The 19,182-nt window shown below is 45.8% G+C and overlaps 1 protein-coding gene across 1 annotated transcript in view; it reads left to right on the top strand.

Moving 5' to 3' along the window:
- GABBR2 (gamma-aminobutyric acid type B receptor subunit 2) overlaps positions 1–19,182 on the top strand; it is a 1,712,046-nt gene that overhangs the window by 842,571 nt on the left and 850,293 nt on the right. Inside the window, exon 6 of the mRNA XM_086967412.1 lies at positions 13,042–13,230. Coding sequence (XP_086823538.1) covers positions 13,042–13,230 — 189 coding nt within the window. The remainder of the gene's footprint in view (positions 1–13,041; positions 13,231–19,182) is intronic.

The raw sequence follows: 19,182 nt of genomic DNA, 5'->3' as shown, positions 1-19,182 counted from the left end.
ACCACATGTTTCTTATGCAAGGAGCAAGTTGGGTAAAGCAATAAATTGTATCATTTCTCTACGACAACCCAACCATGCTGACGTGATTGCACCACTAGTAAAGATTTACCAAACCCAATGCATCCCAACGGGTACTTATGGCGCTGAGGTATGGGGTTACACAAATTGCATCCATATCCAGACCGAAGAAAATAGGTTTTGTCGGAAGGTGTTGGGCGGGGTAATTTGTTCCCCACACTATATATGTCATAGTGAATTAAACATCTCATATATAGAGGACTTTGTTAGGTCTAGACCAGCACTCTTCTGGCTAAAGATATGGATGGACCCTTGGATTGCTTGAATTGTGACAGGGCACATTGTATTCCGTGGTTAAAAGCTGTAAAAGAATGTTTAGCGAGCGTAGGGCACGGTTACTTGTTTACTTCACCTAGTTTAATAAACCGCTCACATAAGACCCTTATTCAAAGGGCCTTATATAACTTATACAGAGAGGAACGGGAAAGGAAGAACTTTTCAAAGTGTACTGTTATAAAATATATGGGCCATTTTGAATCCTCAAATAGTCATCCAGGCCCCCCACAGAGATACCTACGTTTACATCTTGGTAGATGGAACAGGAGCCTACTGTATCGTTTTCGGGATGGGAGTATTGTAAACTTATTAAACTTCCCCCTGGGTTACAATAAGCATCTGGAAACTTTAAGTTGCCCATGTAATCCAAATATGAAACAGAGTCTCATGCACTTTTTGTTCTTCTGTGATTTTTATAAAATGTTTACCGCTCATTGTTTAATGCCTTACTGCCGAAAAAGTAAATTGCTGAACTTTAGGACAGCACTGAGGACCATATTACTGTTGGGATCCGATGAAGTAATACTCAGAGTGAGCTGTTTTCTTAAAGCTGCTGTTCGGTCACGAGCCACTTTACATATTGATGTATAATATCTCGCACATTGCACTATTGCACTATGCACTTTACATTTTTATTCTGCACATTTGTATTTTGCACAATACTGATCTTGATTTATAAATGTTGTCGCAAATTTTTAGCTGTTTTTAAACGTTTTTAAATTGTATATACTGTTGTTTTTAGACAAAAAGAGACATTTATGTGTTTTTGTGGATTTGATTGGATTATGCCCTATGTAGGCTGTTATATCTTTGTACTGTACTGTCTGAAATTACACTCTGTATGCACTTTTATGGATGTTTTATTCTGAATAAAGATCTTTTGACTGACTGACTAATGACATGCAAAGTGGGCGTGCCAAGATGTTAGCGACTGAAAACAGTCGCTAACATCGCTATCGCCTATTACCAACTTTTGGAGATATTCGCGCTAAGCGGGAATATCTCCAAAAGCTAACACCTGCCCTGAGCAGTTCTTAGCCATGTTGTCCAATGGGAGGTGGATAACATGGCTAAGAGCATTAGCTCACTAATGCATGAAATATCGCTGACTTTTCAGCGATATTCATGCATTGCGGCCGATTTTTATCGCATTTGCGATAAACCTTGGTAATGCCAAGGTTTATCTGCGATAAAAATCGCCGCAGCTGAGCGTTAATTTATTCACGCTAACCAAGCAATAGCGATAATTATCGCTATTGCTTGGTAATATGCCCCTGGGTTATTAGTTGCAAAGGATGTGATTCCTTCATAAGTCTGCAACATTCTCTCTACTGGGAACCGAGTACCTCATTGTAGCATTTGACTTGCTCAGGCTAGTGAAGCAGTGCAGTCCAAGGCCTACTCAGTGAAAGTGGTGTGGGTTAGTGCCCCAAGATTGCTTGAAAGCAACACTCAATAAGTTGTCTGGTCTGCAATTTTTCTTACAAAAAAGGAAAAGTACTTTCATGAGACACACATTACTAAATACTGCGCATTAATATAGAAATATTTAAACACAGGCAGTTACAAATAACTTTGATGACAATCGCAGAATAGCTGGTACCTCAGCAAACCATAATCATAAGTCACAGTACTCCTGCACACAGACATATTCACAATATCGCAGGATGCAATTATAAAAAGTCAGGACTGCTGGCTGTGTCAGGGTGTCACAACAATTATAACAAGCATTTGCAATGCACTCTGTCTCGCATTTGCGAAATGTTAAGCTATTGGCATTGTAAATGACAATGCTTTTTATTTATGTTTTCAAACCAACTCATAGATAAAGGTTTGTCATTTGAAAAGCCAGTAGCTCAAAGTCTCACAAATGCTAGACTTATTGCATTTCAAATGCTTGTTTATATACTCTGTACAAGCGCACCAGTTAAATTACAGAAGGTCGCATTGTTTATAGGCATGGGGATATATTATGTGATTTACTCAGAATCATGGGCTATTGAGCCAAACACAAGACTCTGAGTTCAATGGTTGGCAGCTCTGGCCGTAAAACCACATCTGGGTAGTAGGATGGAGGCAGAAGCCGCATGAAAGCTTGTCTCCTTATAAGCTCAAGCTTCCCACAGTACCTGGAGCAGAGCCAGGTTTCAGGCTGGAGCCTGTCTAGGGATTTCAGTGGCTTGCCCCGTCTATTGAGAATGCTCAGTAGCTGCTAAGTTTCCAAGGTCCATGCGTGATATGATGCTCTAGTCCAGTTTTAGAATCCCTTGTTGTCAAGGAACCCTTGTCCGTGAGAGATTGGGAGCAAGATCCCATACCATATATGTGCTATTAAAGGCAATGAACGAACTACAATTCCAATTATGTTCAATTAAGGCAAGATGTTCTTAAATTGTTAGCATTCCGTAACAGTGCGTAGCTAACATAATCTCAAAGCAATATACTGCTTTAAAAATATCTCCCATGGACGAGTAAACCGTTTAGAAAGTTTAGAAAATGTGATCCCTACACACAGTGGAAAAGAAAAGGAATCAGCATGTAAGCTGCTACGTGCCGCCCTGTTTCTATTTCCTTAAGCTATCCATTGCTAGAGGGAAGCATCACCCCATTGGTTCATGTGCCAGCACAGATTGCCAATGGAAAACAGAAAGCAGACTAAGCCGGAAGTGGTGGAATTTGTGAGGGTTAAAGAACGCTGGTGCAGAGGCGCTTCTCTTGGCAGTGCAGATCTTCGTGTGCAGGAATGGAGGTCACCAGGAGCAGTGAGTGAACGACTGTGCATTTCTAGCCGCAAACTGCGTTTGCGCCACTGCCAGTGGCAAAGTGTCCAAAACTACAGGGGAAGGGTCTGTGGGGATAGCAGATTCTGTGCCTGTGTAGCCCTATGGGAATGGCATGTTTCTGTGCCTGGGGAGGTCTGTGGGACTGGCTGGTTTCTGTGCCTGGTGAGGTCTGTGGTGCTGGCAGGTTTATCTGCCTGGAGAGGCCTGTGGGACTGGCAGGTTTCTTTGACTGGGGAGGTCTGTGGGCCTGGCAGGATTCTGTGCTTGGAGAGGTCTGCGGGGCTGGCAGGTTTCTGTGCCCGTGGAGGTCAATGGAACTGGCAGGTTTCTGTGCTTGGGGACGTCTGTAGGGCTGGCAGACTGCAGTGCCCGGGGAGGTCTGTGGGGCTGGCAGGTTTCTCAGCCTGGGGGAGGTTTGTGAGACTGCCAGGATTCTGTGCCAGGGGTGGTCTGTGTGGCTGGCAGGTTTCTCTGCCTGTGGAGGTCTGTGTGGAATGGCAGGTTTCTCTGCCTGGGGAGGTCTGTGGGGCTGGCAAAATTATGTGCTTGGGGAGGTCTGTGGGGCTGGCAGGTTTCTCTGCCTGGAGAGGTCTGTGGAGATGGCAGATGCTGTACCTGTGGAGGTCTTTGGGACTGGCAGGTTTCTGTACTTGGGGAGGTCTGTGGGGCTTGCAGGTTTCTGTGCTTAGGGAGGTCTGTGGGACTGGCAGGTTTCTGTGCCCAGGGAGGTCTTTGGGGCTGGCAGGTTTCTCTGCCTGGGGAGGTCTGTGGGACTGGCTGGTTTCTGTGCCTGGGTGGTCTGTGGGGCTGGCCGGTTTCTGTGCTAGGGGAGGTCTGTGGGACTGGCAGGTTTCTGTGCACGGGGAGGTCTGTGGGACTGGCAGGTTTCTGTGCCTGGGGAGGTCTGTGGGACTGGCAGGTTTCTGTGCTTGGGAGGACTGTGGGACTGGCAGGTTTCTGTGCCCATGGAGGTCTGTGGGACTGGCAGGTTTCTGTACCCTGAGAGGTCTTTGGAGCTAACAGGTTTCGGTGCTTGGGGAGGTCTGTGGGGCAGGCAGGTTTCTGTGCTTGGGGAGGTCTGTGGGACTGGCAGGTTTCTGTGCCCAGGGAGGTCTGTGGGACAGGCAGGGTTCTGTGCCTGGGGAGGTCTGTGGGACTGGCTGGTTTCTGTGCGTGGGGTGGTCTCTGGGGCTGGCAGATTTCTCTGCCTGGGGAGGTCTGTGGGACTGGCAAGTTTCTCTGCCTGGGTAGGTCTGTGGGGCTAGCAGGTTTCTGTGCTTGGTGTGGTCTGTGGGGTAGCAGGTTTCTGTGCCCAGGGAGGTCTGTGGGACTGGCAGGTTTCTGTGCCCGGGGAGGTCTTTGGGGCTGGCAGGTTTCTCTGCCTGGGGAGGTCTGTGGGACTGGCTGGTTTCTCTGCCCGGGTGGTCTGTGGGGCTGGCAGGTTTCTGTGCTAGGGGAGGTCTGTGGGACTGGTAGGTTTCTGTGCATGGGGAGGTCTGTGGGACTGGCAGGTTTCTGTGCCTGGGGAGGTTTGTGGGACTGGTAGATTTCTGTGCTTGGGAGGACTGTGGGACTGGCAGGTTTCTGTGCCCGGGGAGGTCTTTGGGACTGGCAGGTTTCTATACCCTGGGAGGTCTGTGGGGCTAACAGGTTTCTGTGCCTGGGGAGGTCTGTGGGACTGGCTGGTTTCTGTGCGTGGGGTGGTCTGTGGGGCTGGCAGATTTCTCTGCCTGGGGAGGTTTGTGGGACTGGCAAGTTTCTCTGCCTGGGTAGGTCTGGGGGCTAGCAGGTTTCTGTGCTTGGTGTGGTCTGTGGGGGTAGCAGGTTTCAGTGCCCGGGGAGGTCTGTGGGACTGGCAGGTTTCTGTGCCCTGGGACGTCTGTGGGGCTAACAGGTTTCTGTGCCTGTTGAGGTCTATGGGTCTAGCAGGTTTCTCTGCCTGGGGAGGTCTGGGGGGCTGGCAAGATTATGTGCTTGGGAGGTCTGGGGGGCTGGCAGATTTCTCTGCCTGGAGAGGTCTGTGGAGATGGCAGATTCTGTGCTTGTAGAGATCTGTGGGACTGGTAAGTTTCTGTGCTTGGGGAGGTCTGTGGGGCTGGCAGGTTTCTGTGCTTGGGGAGGTCTGTGGGACTGGCATGTTTCTATGCCCGGGGAGGTCTGTGGGACTGGCAGGTTTCTCTGCCTGGAGAGGTCTGTGGGGCTGGCAGGATTCTGTGCTTGGGGAGGTCTGTGGGGCTGACAGGTTTCTGTACCCAGGAAGGTCTGTGGGACTGGCAGGTTTCTCTGCCTGGGGAGGTCTGTGGGGCTGGCAGGATTCTGTGCTTGGAGAGGTCTGTGGGACTGGCAGGTTTCTCTGCCTGGGGAGGTCTGTGGGACTGGCAGGTTTCTTTGCCTGGGGAGGTCTGTGGGGCTGGCAGGATTCTGTGCTTGGGGAGGTCTGCCGGCTGGTAGGTTTCTGTGCCCAGGGAGGTCAATGGAACTGGCAGGTTTCTGTGCTTGGGGAGGTCTGTGGGGCTGACAGGTTTCTGTGCCCAGGAAGGTCTGTGGGACTAGCAGGTTTCTCTGCCTGGGGAGGTCTGCGGGGCTGGCAGGATTCTGTGCTTGGGGAGGTCTGTGGGGCTGGCAGGTTTCTCTACCTGGAGAGGTCTGTGGGGATGGCAGATTCTGTACCTGTGAAGGTCTGTGGGACTGGCAGGTTTCTGTGCCCTGGCAGGTCCATGAGGCTAACAGGTTTCTGTGCCTGGGGAGGCCAGTGGGACTGGCAGGTTTCTCTGCCTGGGGTGGTCTGTGGGGCTGGCAGGTTTCTCTGCCTGGAGAGGTCTGTGGAGCTGGCAGATTTCTCTGCCTGGAGAGGTCTGTGGGACTGGCAGGTTTTTCTGCCTGGGGAGGTCTGTGGGGCTGGCAGGATTCTGTGCTTGGCGAGGCCTGTGGGGCTGGCAGGTTTCTCTGCCTGGAGAGGTCTGTGAGACTGGCAGGTTTTTCTGCCTGGGGCGGTCTGTGGGGATGAGAGTACCACTTCACCTTGATAAAGTCGGGCGAAACCGGGAAACTTTTCCCAAAGTCACAGACGAAGGTGTAAATTCATAGGTGAATGGTATATTTTCTTGCGCCCACGCAAATCAACATAAATCGCAGGTGAAACTGATGACACGCACTTTTAATCTTTAATGTGTAGCATAACTCCCCCTCTCTTTTCCAAACAACCTTCATGTACCAAAAGCGCCTTTCTTTTACTAAACTGGAGACCTTACGCACACAAGTGGTCGTCGCAATGAATTTTAGGTAGGGTGCACTTGTCTGTGGGGGGGCATAGACTGGTGGAACAGACAGACTCACCTGTGCAGGCCGCAGAAGACAGGGCAAACATGGCTAGCCAGAGAGATATTTACATTATGGCCGGCGGTTGCCGTCGCACGTTACCTCTCAATTGTCTCCACCTTGGCCTCTGGGATTCCTCTTCGCTTCACCAGTCAGCAATGCGCATGACAATTGGTCACCAGCCCTACCCTAAGGGTAAAGACTAAGACCGCGCAGACGCTGGGGTGGTGAAATATGCGTGCTGCGCAGTGTGCACCATTACCATTTTTTACATCTTACCATTTCATTTATGAAGAAAAGTCTAGAGCGAGCGTAAGTTGCATAACCTATCTATGTTAATTAATTACCTATCCCAGACGGTCTCCGATGTGTAGTGCTTGCTGGCACCGCTGAGGGGGCCCCTGGAGCGCAGGAGCCCCCCCGCAACACCGGGCCTGTGTTACGCCCCTGCTTATAATTCCACGCCACACAATTCAACTATAAATAATTTAACCCTACAACATTCCATACCACATAATTATAATCCTAAAAATACACATATTTCCACTTCACTCCATGCCACATAATTCCACATCACAGAATAACATTCCACACAATTTAATACCACTCCCAACCACATAAATACACTCCACACAACTCAACTACACATAATTCAACTTCAACCTATATAATTACACTTCACACAAGGTATTTACACTCAACTCTAAAACACATAATTACCCTCAACAAAAAAACAACTCTGCAACATGTTGTATAATTCCACTACGCATAAATATACAGTACGCCACATAATTCCACACGTCACACAATACAATACCACAATTCATCACCACTCCATTTATCACACAACATAATAACACTCCACATATACCAGACAGCTCCACATAATTAACCTCCACATAATTATGCTCTACTCCATACTGCATACAAACACTCCACAGAAATCCAGTCTATGCCACATAGCAACACTCCACATAGCTACACTTCACACCATGCCTCATAATACCACTCAACATAATTTCACTCAACACCGCAACTTCCACTTCACACAATTCAACTCTAACAAACTACATAATTCAGATTAACACCACAAATACACAACACACCACATACATCCAATCTACACCACAAAATTCCACATCACGCTACAATATTTAACAGCACGCCACATAAGTAAACTCTACTACATACCACTCCACAACACAAAATACCATTCCAGATAATACTACTCCAAGACACACAATCCCACTCCACTCAATACCACATAATTACACTGCACACCATGCCACATTATTTCAGTACACAGATCCAATCAACGCAACACAATTCCACAACTAGCAATTTCAATACAAACCATATATGTCCAATTGACACCACACACATTCCCTCCACTCTAAACAGTAAACGCATAGGTAAAATGCATAGGTAAAATGCATTGTCCTTTACAACATCAATAGCTCTAACTCTCACCTTCAAATGCGTCCCAGCAGATCCTGTTTCTGGAGCTGCAAACTTTCTGGCCGAAGTCAGCTCTGTGCTGCCTCAGAGGAGCAGAGCCCTGTGGAGAATGCTGTCTCTGGGGCCCCCGCCCCATCTTGGGTACCACAGTACCATGCATTTCTTCACAGCCCCCTCATTGTTTCAGTGCCCCACCTGTCTACAAACTTTACATCTGTTTGCTGCCTCATCTCTGTAGAGCCCCAGCATTTTATTTTAGGCCCCATTCATTTTTTCACAGTCCTTATCTTTTCAGTGTAACTACTCTCCATAGCCTTTGATTCTGTTCTTTGCCGTACACGTTCTTTCTAACCCTGACATCCCAAAAACTATTCCTGATTTATTTCTCTCCAGAGTTGGATCCATCCATAGCCCCAACATTACTCAGCCACAATGTTAGCATTTTCTTCAACTCGACCTTCCCTCCACAGCTTAAGCATCGCACATTAAAGGATCCTGCAGATGCACAATTTAAGCTCTACCCCAATAACTCACCAAAGAGAAATGCATATGTGCATTAGCACAATATATCTACTGCATGCCTTAACCATATTATTGTAAATTGAAGCACCAAATATACTTTTGGATAGTATTCACTGTAGAAAGTAGTCATTCATATAGGTATGTGCTCTAATATAATGTTACAAATTGTAGGTTCATTCACATTTACACTTAAGCATTTCGAGTTGTACTGCCTTGACTGGAATTTCCTGCTTATGTACTCATTTATTTATTTTGTAATGTTTGCATTTATTCTGTAATCATAGATGCCCCCTATAATGCTGTATTTAAAGTGTACACTGACTGTCTTAATAAGTTAGCATAGCCAAAGGCCTTACTGATTAGGTCCCTCATGTATAACCTTCAACGTGAAGAGCTTGCTTGTACTGCAATGTTCTTTATTTGTAGGTGCTTTTACATGATCACATAGTCAGTGAAAGGAATATTTTGCATTAGAGATAGTGAGGTCTGAGAGAAGAACCTTTTTCAAGAATGAGAGACGCTAACAAATTAAAAGAAGATTTCCTTCCAATTCATGCCATACCAGGAGCAGAGAGACATCCAAGTCATCCTGATATTCAAACCATAGGGTGGGGAAATCAAATGAAGTTGCCAATTTCTACTGTCAGAACGTGGAAAACTACTGGACTCAATTATGTTGAACTCTCAAGTGTTCTATGGGTTTAATTGGTGTTCACACTTTAGTCTTTAAATCAGATTTTCTCTGACTTTGAAGGGTACAGACCTCTCTGCTTTTATTCTCTTTGTGTGGCTTTATGCTATGCATTGCCTTGGTTTGGAGAACTTCTACTGAAGTCTCCTCTACGCTGATACCTTCCTGCTATTCCTGATTTACCTAGTTTTCCCCACTATAGTTTAAGGCTAGTTTAGGCAACTTTAAATTTAGCAATGCATAGACTGGAAGATCGAAAGCTGTACACGGATCATCAAATCCTATGTCCTTATCTTCTGTATTGCCGCAACTGAATTTCTTGTTTGCTTTATGCTACTAAGACTTCATTTCATTCAACGCTTTGGCATACCCATGGTGATTTTTTATCTTGACAATGTGTTTTTGAGATTTATATACATCAGTTTGGCCCTTTATTTGCGATAAAACCTACTTAACCTTACATTCTGATTCCTGGTCCTTCATGTGCGACCAAATGAGCTATACTGTAAATTGAATTGTTTGGTTAATATTACCTACCCTTTACCTCTCAGGCAACTAAAAAGATTCACCGCCGAATACTTGGTAAGACCAGCCAGTGCGATAGCACTTCTGTCAGGAATTTGGAGGGCAATGATAGAGAAACATATGGAACAAAGAAGGCCGGAAGGTTACGTGTTCTGTTCTTAGGGCCCATCAGCTTCAGGCCTAAACTTTCTCATTGTGGAACATGAATCTAATGTTAAGCCCAGATAGAACCAAGGTGTATCCTTAAAAAAAATTGAATGTTCTTATTTCTGAACAATTAAAATACTTTTTCCAAGAGTGAGCGGTAAACTGTGTAAATTATTGACAATTAGACACACTCAACGTGGATAGTTGCTCATGTTTGTAAGTGTTTACGTCTCTATGTATATATGTATGTGGTGTTTGTATAGTGTGAACTTAGCCAATAGGCCTTTAGTGCTTTACAGGGTCAAGGACAAGCATAAGGTCAATGAGTGATAAGAGAAGAGTTAGAAATTGGGTCTCTAGTTGGCAGAGGTATGCACCCAGTGCAAGTAGGGACCACAATCCTAGTCAGGGTAAGCTATACACACTAAAAGATAACCTGTGCTCACCTTCTGGTAGCTTGGCACAGAGCAGTCAGGCTTATCTAAAGAGGCAATATGTAAAGTATTTGTGCAACTCACACCTACAGTAATACAATGGAAACACCACAAAATACTCCACTCAGGTTTAGAAAAATAGGCAATATTTTTATGAGACCTAAATGACAAAAATCCAATAAGTAGAACCAGAGTTATGAATTTTAAAGAATACACTAATAATATTGCTTAGAAGTCAATGGTGCTAAGTGGTTACTTGAAGTCGAGCTAGACCAAGGTATTTCCAAAGTTCAGGCCGATCGTGAAGGAGGGTAGGTCGGCTAAGTAAATATCCCTAATAAGTGCAAGTTCCACCCCACAATAAGTAGAAGAGATAACTTACCAAAAAATTAGTTTTTTCAAGTTGTCGACATATTTCCCAGTTACTTGGACCTTAATAAGTCCCAGCATGTACCGTGGAAGTCATCGCTTTGCCGCAGTCAGCTTTTTTTTAACTTACACTAGTCAACGAGGAACGACTGTGGCACGCCAAAGCCTTCTACAGTACACATTGTGACAATAAGGTGGAGGAAACACCAGTTGGCTGAATCATCTGTAACCAATGGTTATTGAAACATCTGCATTGATTGTGCGATCAAATTGAGAAGAAGCCAGTCATCTTGCTCAATCATTTTTCCAACATGTATGTGATTTACCTCAGAAGAAGAAAGCAAAACATTCATCACACTATATGACTTCTGGACTCTTTAATTTTAATACTATTACACAAAGATAGATACATCTTCATTTTTTCTGACTAGTAACAAACCAAATTGAGCACCACTGTTACATATTCTGGGTTTTTGTGTATCAAGGTGTGCGCCACTATTTATATGTGGACTAGTCTTGTGTTACTCCAGACGTCTTGGAGACTTGGAAGGGAAAGGAAAGAACTTTCCAGAAGCAGATGTGGGGGTAGCCTAGACGATTCCTCCACTTCAGAGGCTGGCACCAGGTATAAATATTGGACCCTTAGACCAACTGGTCAGTACACTCTTAGACCTGAAGGACAGAAAGACTTCAGAAGGACTGCCCTGGACCCCCAGAGGACTGCCCTGCTGTTTGAGGCTTGCCTTGACCCCCCGGAGGACTGCCCTGCTGCATGAAGTCTGCCTAGCTGCTTCAATCCAGGACTACCAGAGTGACTCCAAGGGCTAATTAGCTGGCCTCCTGTGTGAGCTAGAGGGACATAACAAGCTCCAGCGACCTTGAACCCTGCACCTTGGCACTGCTGGTGTGAGTCCTAACCTCCCAAGTTATGGCATCTAAGTCCTGGTCTTTTTCATTGTCGCATTAAAGGTGCTACTCCTTCCAAACTCTAAAAGTTGGGAATTAGAAACCCCTTCACCAAAAAGTGACCTGAGAACCGATAGAAGGCTGGGACATACCTGCTTGCCAATCCTCTCAAGGTGCATCGCTGGTCTGCCTGACTATGTGGTAGCTCCCACAATGTTCTTCTATCCAGAAGAAAATCCTGTTCAGTGGGACCTCTCTGCGAAGAAATCCAGCCTCATGGATTTCTCATTGACTACAGCCTGCATCTTCACCCCGCTGGAGACTTTTGACTTTCCAAAAAGTACAAAGATAGAAATCTTCACAGCGACTCTGTCCAGTGGCTCCTCAACAATGAGGCTTCCTCTTCAGACACCGCCGACTGCCTTGCCCCACTAAACTTTACCTTCTCAGGAACTTTTCTTAAAAATGTCTTCTATGTATGACGGTAGGCTGACATCGGACCCAATCCACTGTGTGTATCTGACCTGCACTCCATTGCTGTCCTCCTTAACTTTTTATTTTGCCCCGGTCTCACTCGACCAGCTACCCACAGTTAGCGTGTTGATCGTTTATGCGCTATGTTTCACTAACAGTTGTACAAATTGATAACTCCAGTTCTACTGATTGGATTTAATTTGTTTTGGTGTCATTGTATTTAATTATTCTTCTGTTGTATTTTCACTGTATTCCTGTTTGTAGGCTGCATATATAATTTACACACCGTCTCTAGGTTAAACCTGACTGCTTTTCTGGCAAGCTACCAGAGGGTTAAGCACAGGTTAAATTAGTGAATTTTGTTGTTCACCCTGACGAAGGTTGTGGTTGAGTAGGGATCTATCTATCTATCTATCTATCTATCTATCTATCTATCTATCTATCTATCTATCTATCTATCTATCTATCTATCTATCTATCTATCTATCTATCTATCTATCTATCTATCTATCTATCTATCTATCTATCTATCTATCTATCTATCTATCTATCTATCTATCTATCTATCTATCTATCTCTCTATCTATCTATCTATCTATCTATCTATCTATCTATCTATCTGTCTGTCTATCTGTCTGTCTGTCTGTCTGTCTGTCTGTCTGTCTTGCACCTTGTGTACAAGTGCCCTTTGACAAATTAAATTACGGATCACTGGAGTCTTGTGGGAGAAACAGAGATTACATTGGTGTTAGAAATGGAAGAGGAAAACCAGAGATCATTGAGTGTAGGTTATACAAGATTTGTTGTGTCTGATCAATAAGTATACTTATTGTTTGATGATCTCAGATTCCATTATCAGAGTGTAATAATTATATAAAGCAAAACTATCAATCCACTTTGATGTTTCTGTCAATGCTGTGTACCAGGTACCTGTAAAGATATTGTTGCTTAGTTCATGTGATATTTCTCTGTACAGTGCAGATATCTCTGTACCTTTTGATGATGTAGAAGGTATATTAGTATGTTATAGTTTAATTGTTTTCATATTTCCTTTCTACAGGCTTATTACGAGGAAATGTATGGCAGCAAATATCAATGGATTATTCCTGGGTGGTATCAAGCTTTGTGGTGGCAACAGGCTAACTCGTCATCCTGTTCCGGCAGAAACCTTCTCAGTGCTATGGAGGGCTATATTGGTGTGGATTTTGAACCTCTCAGTACAAAAGAGATCAAAACAATATCTGGACGTGTAAGTATTCTCAGATTTTGAATCACATACAGATGTACTAATAAATGTATGTTATATTCCCTATAGGTCTGAGTCGGGAAATAAGAGTAGAGATAGGTGATCATGACAGTTGAATGGTCTGGTGCTGAGTTATCCAAAGTTAATCTACAAGGGTTGGGTCCATACTAGACTTTTAGTATGGCCAATGACTCTGTAAATGATTTGCATCATTATTCATTGTACATGTATTCATCTCTGGATGATATTGGCAAATGTTGCAGGTTGGTGGCCCTTGTTACACAACTTCGGACACCCTTGGTCTGACTGTTAACACTGAGAGCATGAGTCTGGTTTTATTTTAAGCTCCTGTGGTATCTGGGTTTGCAGGAGTATGTGCAGCATAGGTATTAGTGATGTAATATGTACTAGTGATGTATTAGTAGGCTGGATGTTCATTCGATGTCTGTATGTTCTTCATAGGAATGTATTATGTGTGTATTTGAGTTGGATACTGTCTCCTTGGCCTTTCACATGTATCCTGATTTCACTCCGCACAATAAAGTTCATGAAAAACAAACCATTAGATGGATTAGCATCCTTTACATATTGGCGACACGGATGGGATTTGATGACCAGGTTTAGATTGTGAAGTAGAATAATTTGTAAAAGAATGTGTGTAATGGTCTTACAGTGATAAATACTTGGTTACATCTACACCTCCTTCTATTCCTGTAAAGTGTTCAGAGAGAGTTTGTCAATGAATTGCAGTGGATGTATTGGGTCCTTTTCATGTGTTATCTAACTATATGAAATATTTTATTGTTTTAGTTGATCATTTATCAAGATAATAACTAGATTAAAGGCGTGTCTGAACTAAACACAAATGCATTAATTTACCTTTTTCAAGACATCTTTGATAAAGGAGTACCTGAAGAACTACTTACAGACAATGGAGTTCAATTTACTTCTAATAGCATGTTTGAATTATCCTCAAGCTAATGGTTAAGTAGAAAGGTTTAATACAGTTTTGGTGGAGTGAATCTATTGTAGTATTAGAGCCAATGTCAATTGTGAAAATGCAATCAGAGTACAGTTATGGTCATACATAACCACTCCACATTCAGTGACAGGTTTTATAACATTTGAGCTTATGAGAGGAAGGAAAGTCACATCTTCATTGAGTCCATTTTGGAAAGTTTAAAATGTGGAAGAACAATCACATGAGGCTAAAAAACGAATGATAAACAAAGTGTTGTACAATGCTTAAAAGAAATGAGAACAAAAGGTAACAAAAGTAATGCAAAAGCAAGATTTAGTGTTGTAGACGTTGTACCAATAAAAGAAGCTGTACAGTTGTAAAAAGGAATATCAAAGTTCAGAGATCCCATTCGAATAGTTGAGATTAGAGGTCAAGCAGTAAAAATAACTAATGGTCAATGCTAGAATGTTTCATGCTTAGGAAAAAAGTAATTATAATGACGTTGTTGAAATGTGTGGATGAGAAACAAGTTCAAGATAACTTAATAATATTCTGATGTTATGGTTTCTCTCCTATGTTATCCTGTTCCATAGCTGCTCAGCCTGGATGAGTTTTCTGAGTGGAATGTTGGTGTGTGGGCTATGTGTGGTATACCTGTGTGACTGGAGGAGTGATGACAGTTGGTGAGAGGAGCTGAGCAGCTAGCAGGCTGCTCCTGGTGGGGCTGTTGATATGACCTACAGGCTGCTTACAGGACTTATATACTTGTTAAAGATGACTTGTCTACTTACCTGAACAAATCTACTTGGATTACAACATACCAGAGTGTCATCTTTACTACAAACTTACTAGCAAAAATTATTAACAAGGATTTGTTAGCGGATCAAAATTAGATCCACATATGATAGAACTTGACAGAGCTTGGGGAGTTTCACTCTGCGGAATACCACAGCGTTACCGAAAAACTCAGTGAAATTCCACAGAGTTCCGTGTGTGGGTCGAGTAAGGGAATTCACTTAAACTTGGAGAACATTTCTGCCCTAGCGTCTATTAGGCAATGTTCTTGGTGTCCTCCAGGTATGCTGCTCAACATTGTGGCTGCATCTACTAGACATTTCTGTCCATGAGTTTTTCTGCATCATTCTACCCATGAAGGCAGGATGTTTCATCAAAGTCACCCGCTCAATCACTCCATCCAAGGCTGCCTGGGCAACTTGACCCTTGCCATTCCCACGCTCTCTCCTCTTCATTTAAAGTTTGAAATGTGTTTTTGGCTTCCAAACCAATTATATGTCCAACCATAGTTTAACTATGGGTTGACAACGTGTGCATGTCAGAAGTCCGAAAAATACAGCACAGAACAGAACCATTGAAAGCCCACATTCAAAACTCGCCATTCACTTTCTGCATGCCTGGAGGGAGGGCCCATCTGCTGCCTCAGGCAGTAGACTTGTCACTCTGGCCTCTTTACACCCTCTTGAAGAAATCCACCTCCTGGAGGTAGCTGGGGATGCCCTCTCCCACCCCTGCATGGCCCTGGTCCTCCTCGGCTTTTCACTGGGCATGGCACACCACCTTAGTGTCTCGCACCCAGGCCTGATTCCTCAGAGTACCCAGCAGGTACTCCCTGGTTGCAAGCCAGTCCTTCTAGAAGTAGGTTCGTAGTCTCGAGTAATAGAGGCGGTCAAAGGGCTACAGTAGGTCAGCCACGAGAGAGCGTGGCAGATAGCAAGTCAAGTCCCGGGATAAGAGGGTGAACTCAGCTGAGGGCCTGGCAGAGGTGAACATTGGCAGAGGGCTGCTGAATGCACCTATAAGCAGCCTACATATACCCAATATTTCTGAGTAGGTGCCTTGAAGCTGCTACCTGTGCATCTCCTCGAGTACTTTTTGGAAGGCTGCACTCCTTTTGTGGCTTCAACATGCAGCCAGTGCACCCGAGCTACATACATACATGCCATAGCACAGCCTCCACTCTCCAGGCACCTATGAGCAGACCATAAAGTAAACATCAGCTAACTAACAGTACCAAGGTCTGCAAAACTCTGCATTGATCAACGCAAAGTGAAACTACCAAATGAATTCAGCTGCATGCTCAAATTAAATATTGTTAACCCCTTCTGTGCTCATGATGGAATGGTTCCGTCATGAGCACAAGTTCTAGTGTGCTCATGACGGAACCATTCCATCATGAGCATATGCTCAGGAAATCTCTCTGCTGCAGACAACAGAGGGATTTCCCTTTTTTTTGCCTGGAAAGGTGGGGAACAGCTTCCCCAACCTCCCCGGGCATATTTTGGTAGTTCATTGCAATGACGATTGCAGGCATGGAGCGTGATCGTCATTGCAACGAAATCGAAACTGAAACTTAGTTTCAGTTTCTCAGTTTCGGTGCTTGTGGGGCTATTGCAGGCCCGAGCACCAAAAAAGATGGGAGGGGTATCCACCCACTATTGCCAGGGAGGGGCAGGGAGGGGGGAGCAGCCCCTTGGGCAAGGACATTTGCTCCTCCCATATATGTGTGACCACAACATACTTTCTGCCCCAGGGGGGGGGGGGGTTTGGAAAGCCCACTTAAACCTGGGATTTCTTTTTTTATTGATGTTGGGGGGGGGCTGCCAAAAAAGGGCATGGCAATGCCTTCCCACCGCTCCCCAGAGAAACGTAAGTCTTTCTGCCCCCCCCCCCCTAGGAATCAGGGATTTTTTTTAATTCATGTTGGGGTGGGGTCTTCCCCTAATGGGCATGGCAATGCCCCCCCCCCCAGAAATGTCAGTATTTCTGCCCCCCCGGGAGGCCGTAAGCACACTAAAAACCAGGGATTCTTTTTTCTCATTGATGTTGGGGTGGGGGCTGCCCAAAAAGAGCATGCCAATGCCCCCACTCCCCCCCAGAGAAATGTAAGTCTTTCTGCCCCCCTGGGGGGCAGATGGGGCAGTAGCCCCCAATCTGCTTCCTAGGGTGGCAGAAACCCACTAGGAGCAAGGGATTTTTTTCATTGACGTTGGGGTGGGGGCTGCCTAAAAAGGGCATGGGAATGCCCCCCCCAGTGAAGTGTGAGTCTTTCTGTCCCCGGGGGTGGAAAGCCCACTAGAAACAAGGGCATGTTTTTTATTGACGTTGGGGTGGGGGCTGCCCAAAAGGGCATGGCAATGCCCCCACCCCCAGAGAAATGTAAGTCTTTCTGAAGGGGGCGGAAAGCTCACTAGAATCCAGGGATTCTTTTTTTTTATTAATGTTGAGGTGGGGCGGCCCAAAAATGGCATGGCAATGCCCTTCCCTCAGAGAAATGTAAGTCTTTCTACACCCCCTTGGGGGCAGATGGGGCAGAAGCCCCTAACCTGCTGCCCCCGGGGGGCAGAAAGCCCACTTTGAACCAGGGATTTTTTTTATTGACATTGGGGTGGGGCCTTCCCAAAAAGGGCATGTCAATGCCCCCACCCACCCAGGGAAATGTCAGTCTTTCTGCTCCCCCTAGGGGGCAGATGGGAGCACAAGCACCCAATCTGCCCCCGGGGCGGAAGGCTCACTAGAACCCAGGATTTTTTTTATTGGTTTTATTGACGTTAGGGTGGGGGCTGTCCAAAAAGGACATGGCAATGCCTGCCCACCGCTCCCCAGAGAAACGTAAGTCTTTCTGCCCCCCCCCCCCCCTAGGAATCAGGGATTTTTTTTAAATTCATGTTGGGGTGGGGTCTTCCCCTAATGGGCATGGCAATGCCCCCCCCCCCCCAGAGAAATGTCAGTATTTCTGCCCCCCCGGGAGGCCGTAAGCACACTAAAAACCAGGGATTCTTTTTTCTCATTGATGTTGGGGTGGGGGCTGCCCAAAAAGAGCATGCCAATGCCCCCACTCCCCCCCAGAGAAATGTAAGTCTTTCTGCCCCCCTGGGGGGCAGATGGGGCAGTAGCCCCCAATCTGCTTCCTAGGGTGGCAGAAACCCACTAGGAGCAAGGGATTTTTTTCATTGACGTTGGGGTGGGGGCTGCCTAAAAAGGGCATGGGAATGCCCCCCCCCCCAGTGAAGTGTGAGTCTTTCTGCCCCGGGGGTGGAAAGCCCACTAGAAACAAGGGCATGTTTTTTATTGACGTTGGGGTGGGGGCTGCCCAAAAGGGCATGGCAATGCCCCACCCCAAGAGAAATGTAAGTCTTTCTGAAGGGGGCGGAAAGCTCACTAGAATCCAGGGATTCTTTTTTTTTATTAATGTTGGGGTGGGGCGGCCCAAAAAGGGCATGGCAATGCCCTTCCCTCAGAGAAATGTAAGTCTTTCTACACCCCCTTGGGGGCAGATGGGGCAGAAGCCCCTAACCTGCTGCCCCCGGGGGGCAGAAAGCCCACTTTGAACCAGGGATTTTTTTTTATTGACATTGGGGTGGGGCCTTCCCAAAAAGGGCATGTCAATGCCCCCACCCACCCAGGGAAATGTCAGTCTTTCTGCTCCCCTAGGGGGCAGATGGGAGCACAAGCACCCAATCTGCCCCCGGGGCGGAAGGCTCACTAGAACCCAGGATTGTTTTTATTGGTTTTATTGACGTTAGGGTGGGGGCTGTCCAAAAAGGACATGGCAATGCTCCCACCCCCCTCCCAGAGAAATGGCAGTCTTTCTGCACCCCCCCCCCCCCCCCCCGGGTGGCAGAAAGTCCATTTGGAACCAGGGGTTTTCTTTAATTGACATTGGGGTGGGGGCTGCCTAAAAAGGGCATGGCAATTCCCTCCCAGAGAAATGTCAGTCTTTCTGCCCCCCCCAGATGGGGCAGATGGGGCAGTAGCCCTAATCTGTCCCCAGAGGGTGGGGGCTGCCCTAAAATGCCCCCACCTCCCAAAGAAATGTCAGTCTTTCTGCCCCCCTGGGGTGCAGATGAGGGCAGAAGCCCCCAATCTGCCCCCACATGACAGAAAGCCCACTAGAAACCAGGATTTTCTTTTGTTCTTGATCTTGGGTTGGGGGCTGCCCAAAAAAGGCATGGCAATTCCCTCCCAGAGAAATATCA

The sequence above is a fragment of the Lissotriton vulgaris genome, chromosome 4_1, assembly GCF_964263255.1.
Source record: "Lissotriton vulgaris chromosome 4_1, aLisVul1.2, whole genome shotgun sequence".
NCBI lineage: Eukaryota > Metazoa > Chordata > Amphibia > Caudata > Salamandridae > Lissotriton > Lissotriton vulgaris.
This window is presented reverse-complemented; position numbering and strand designations above follow the sequence as displayed.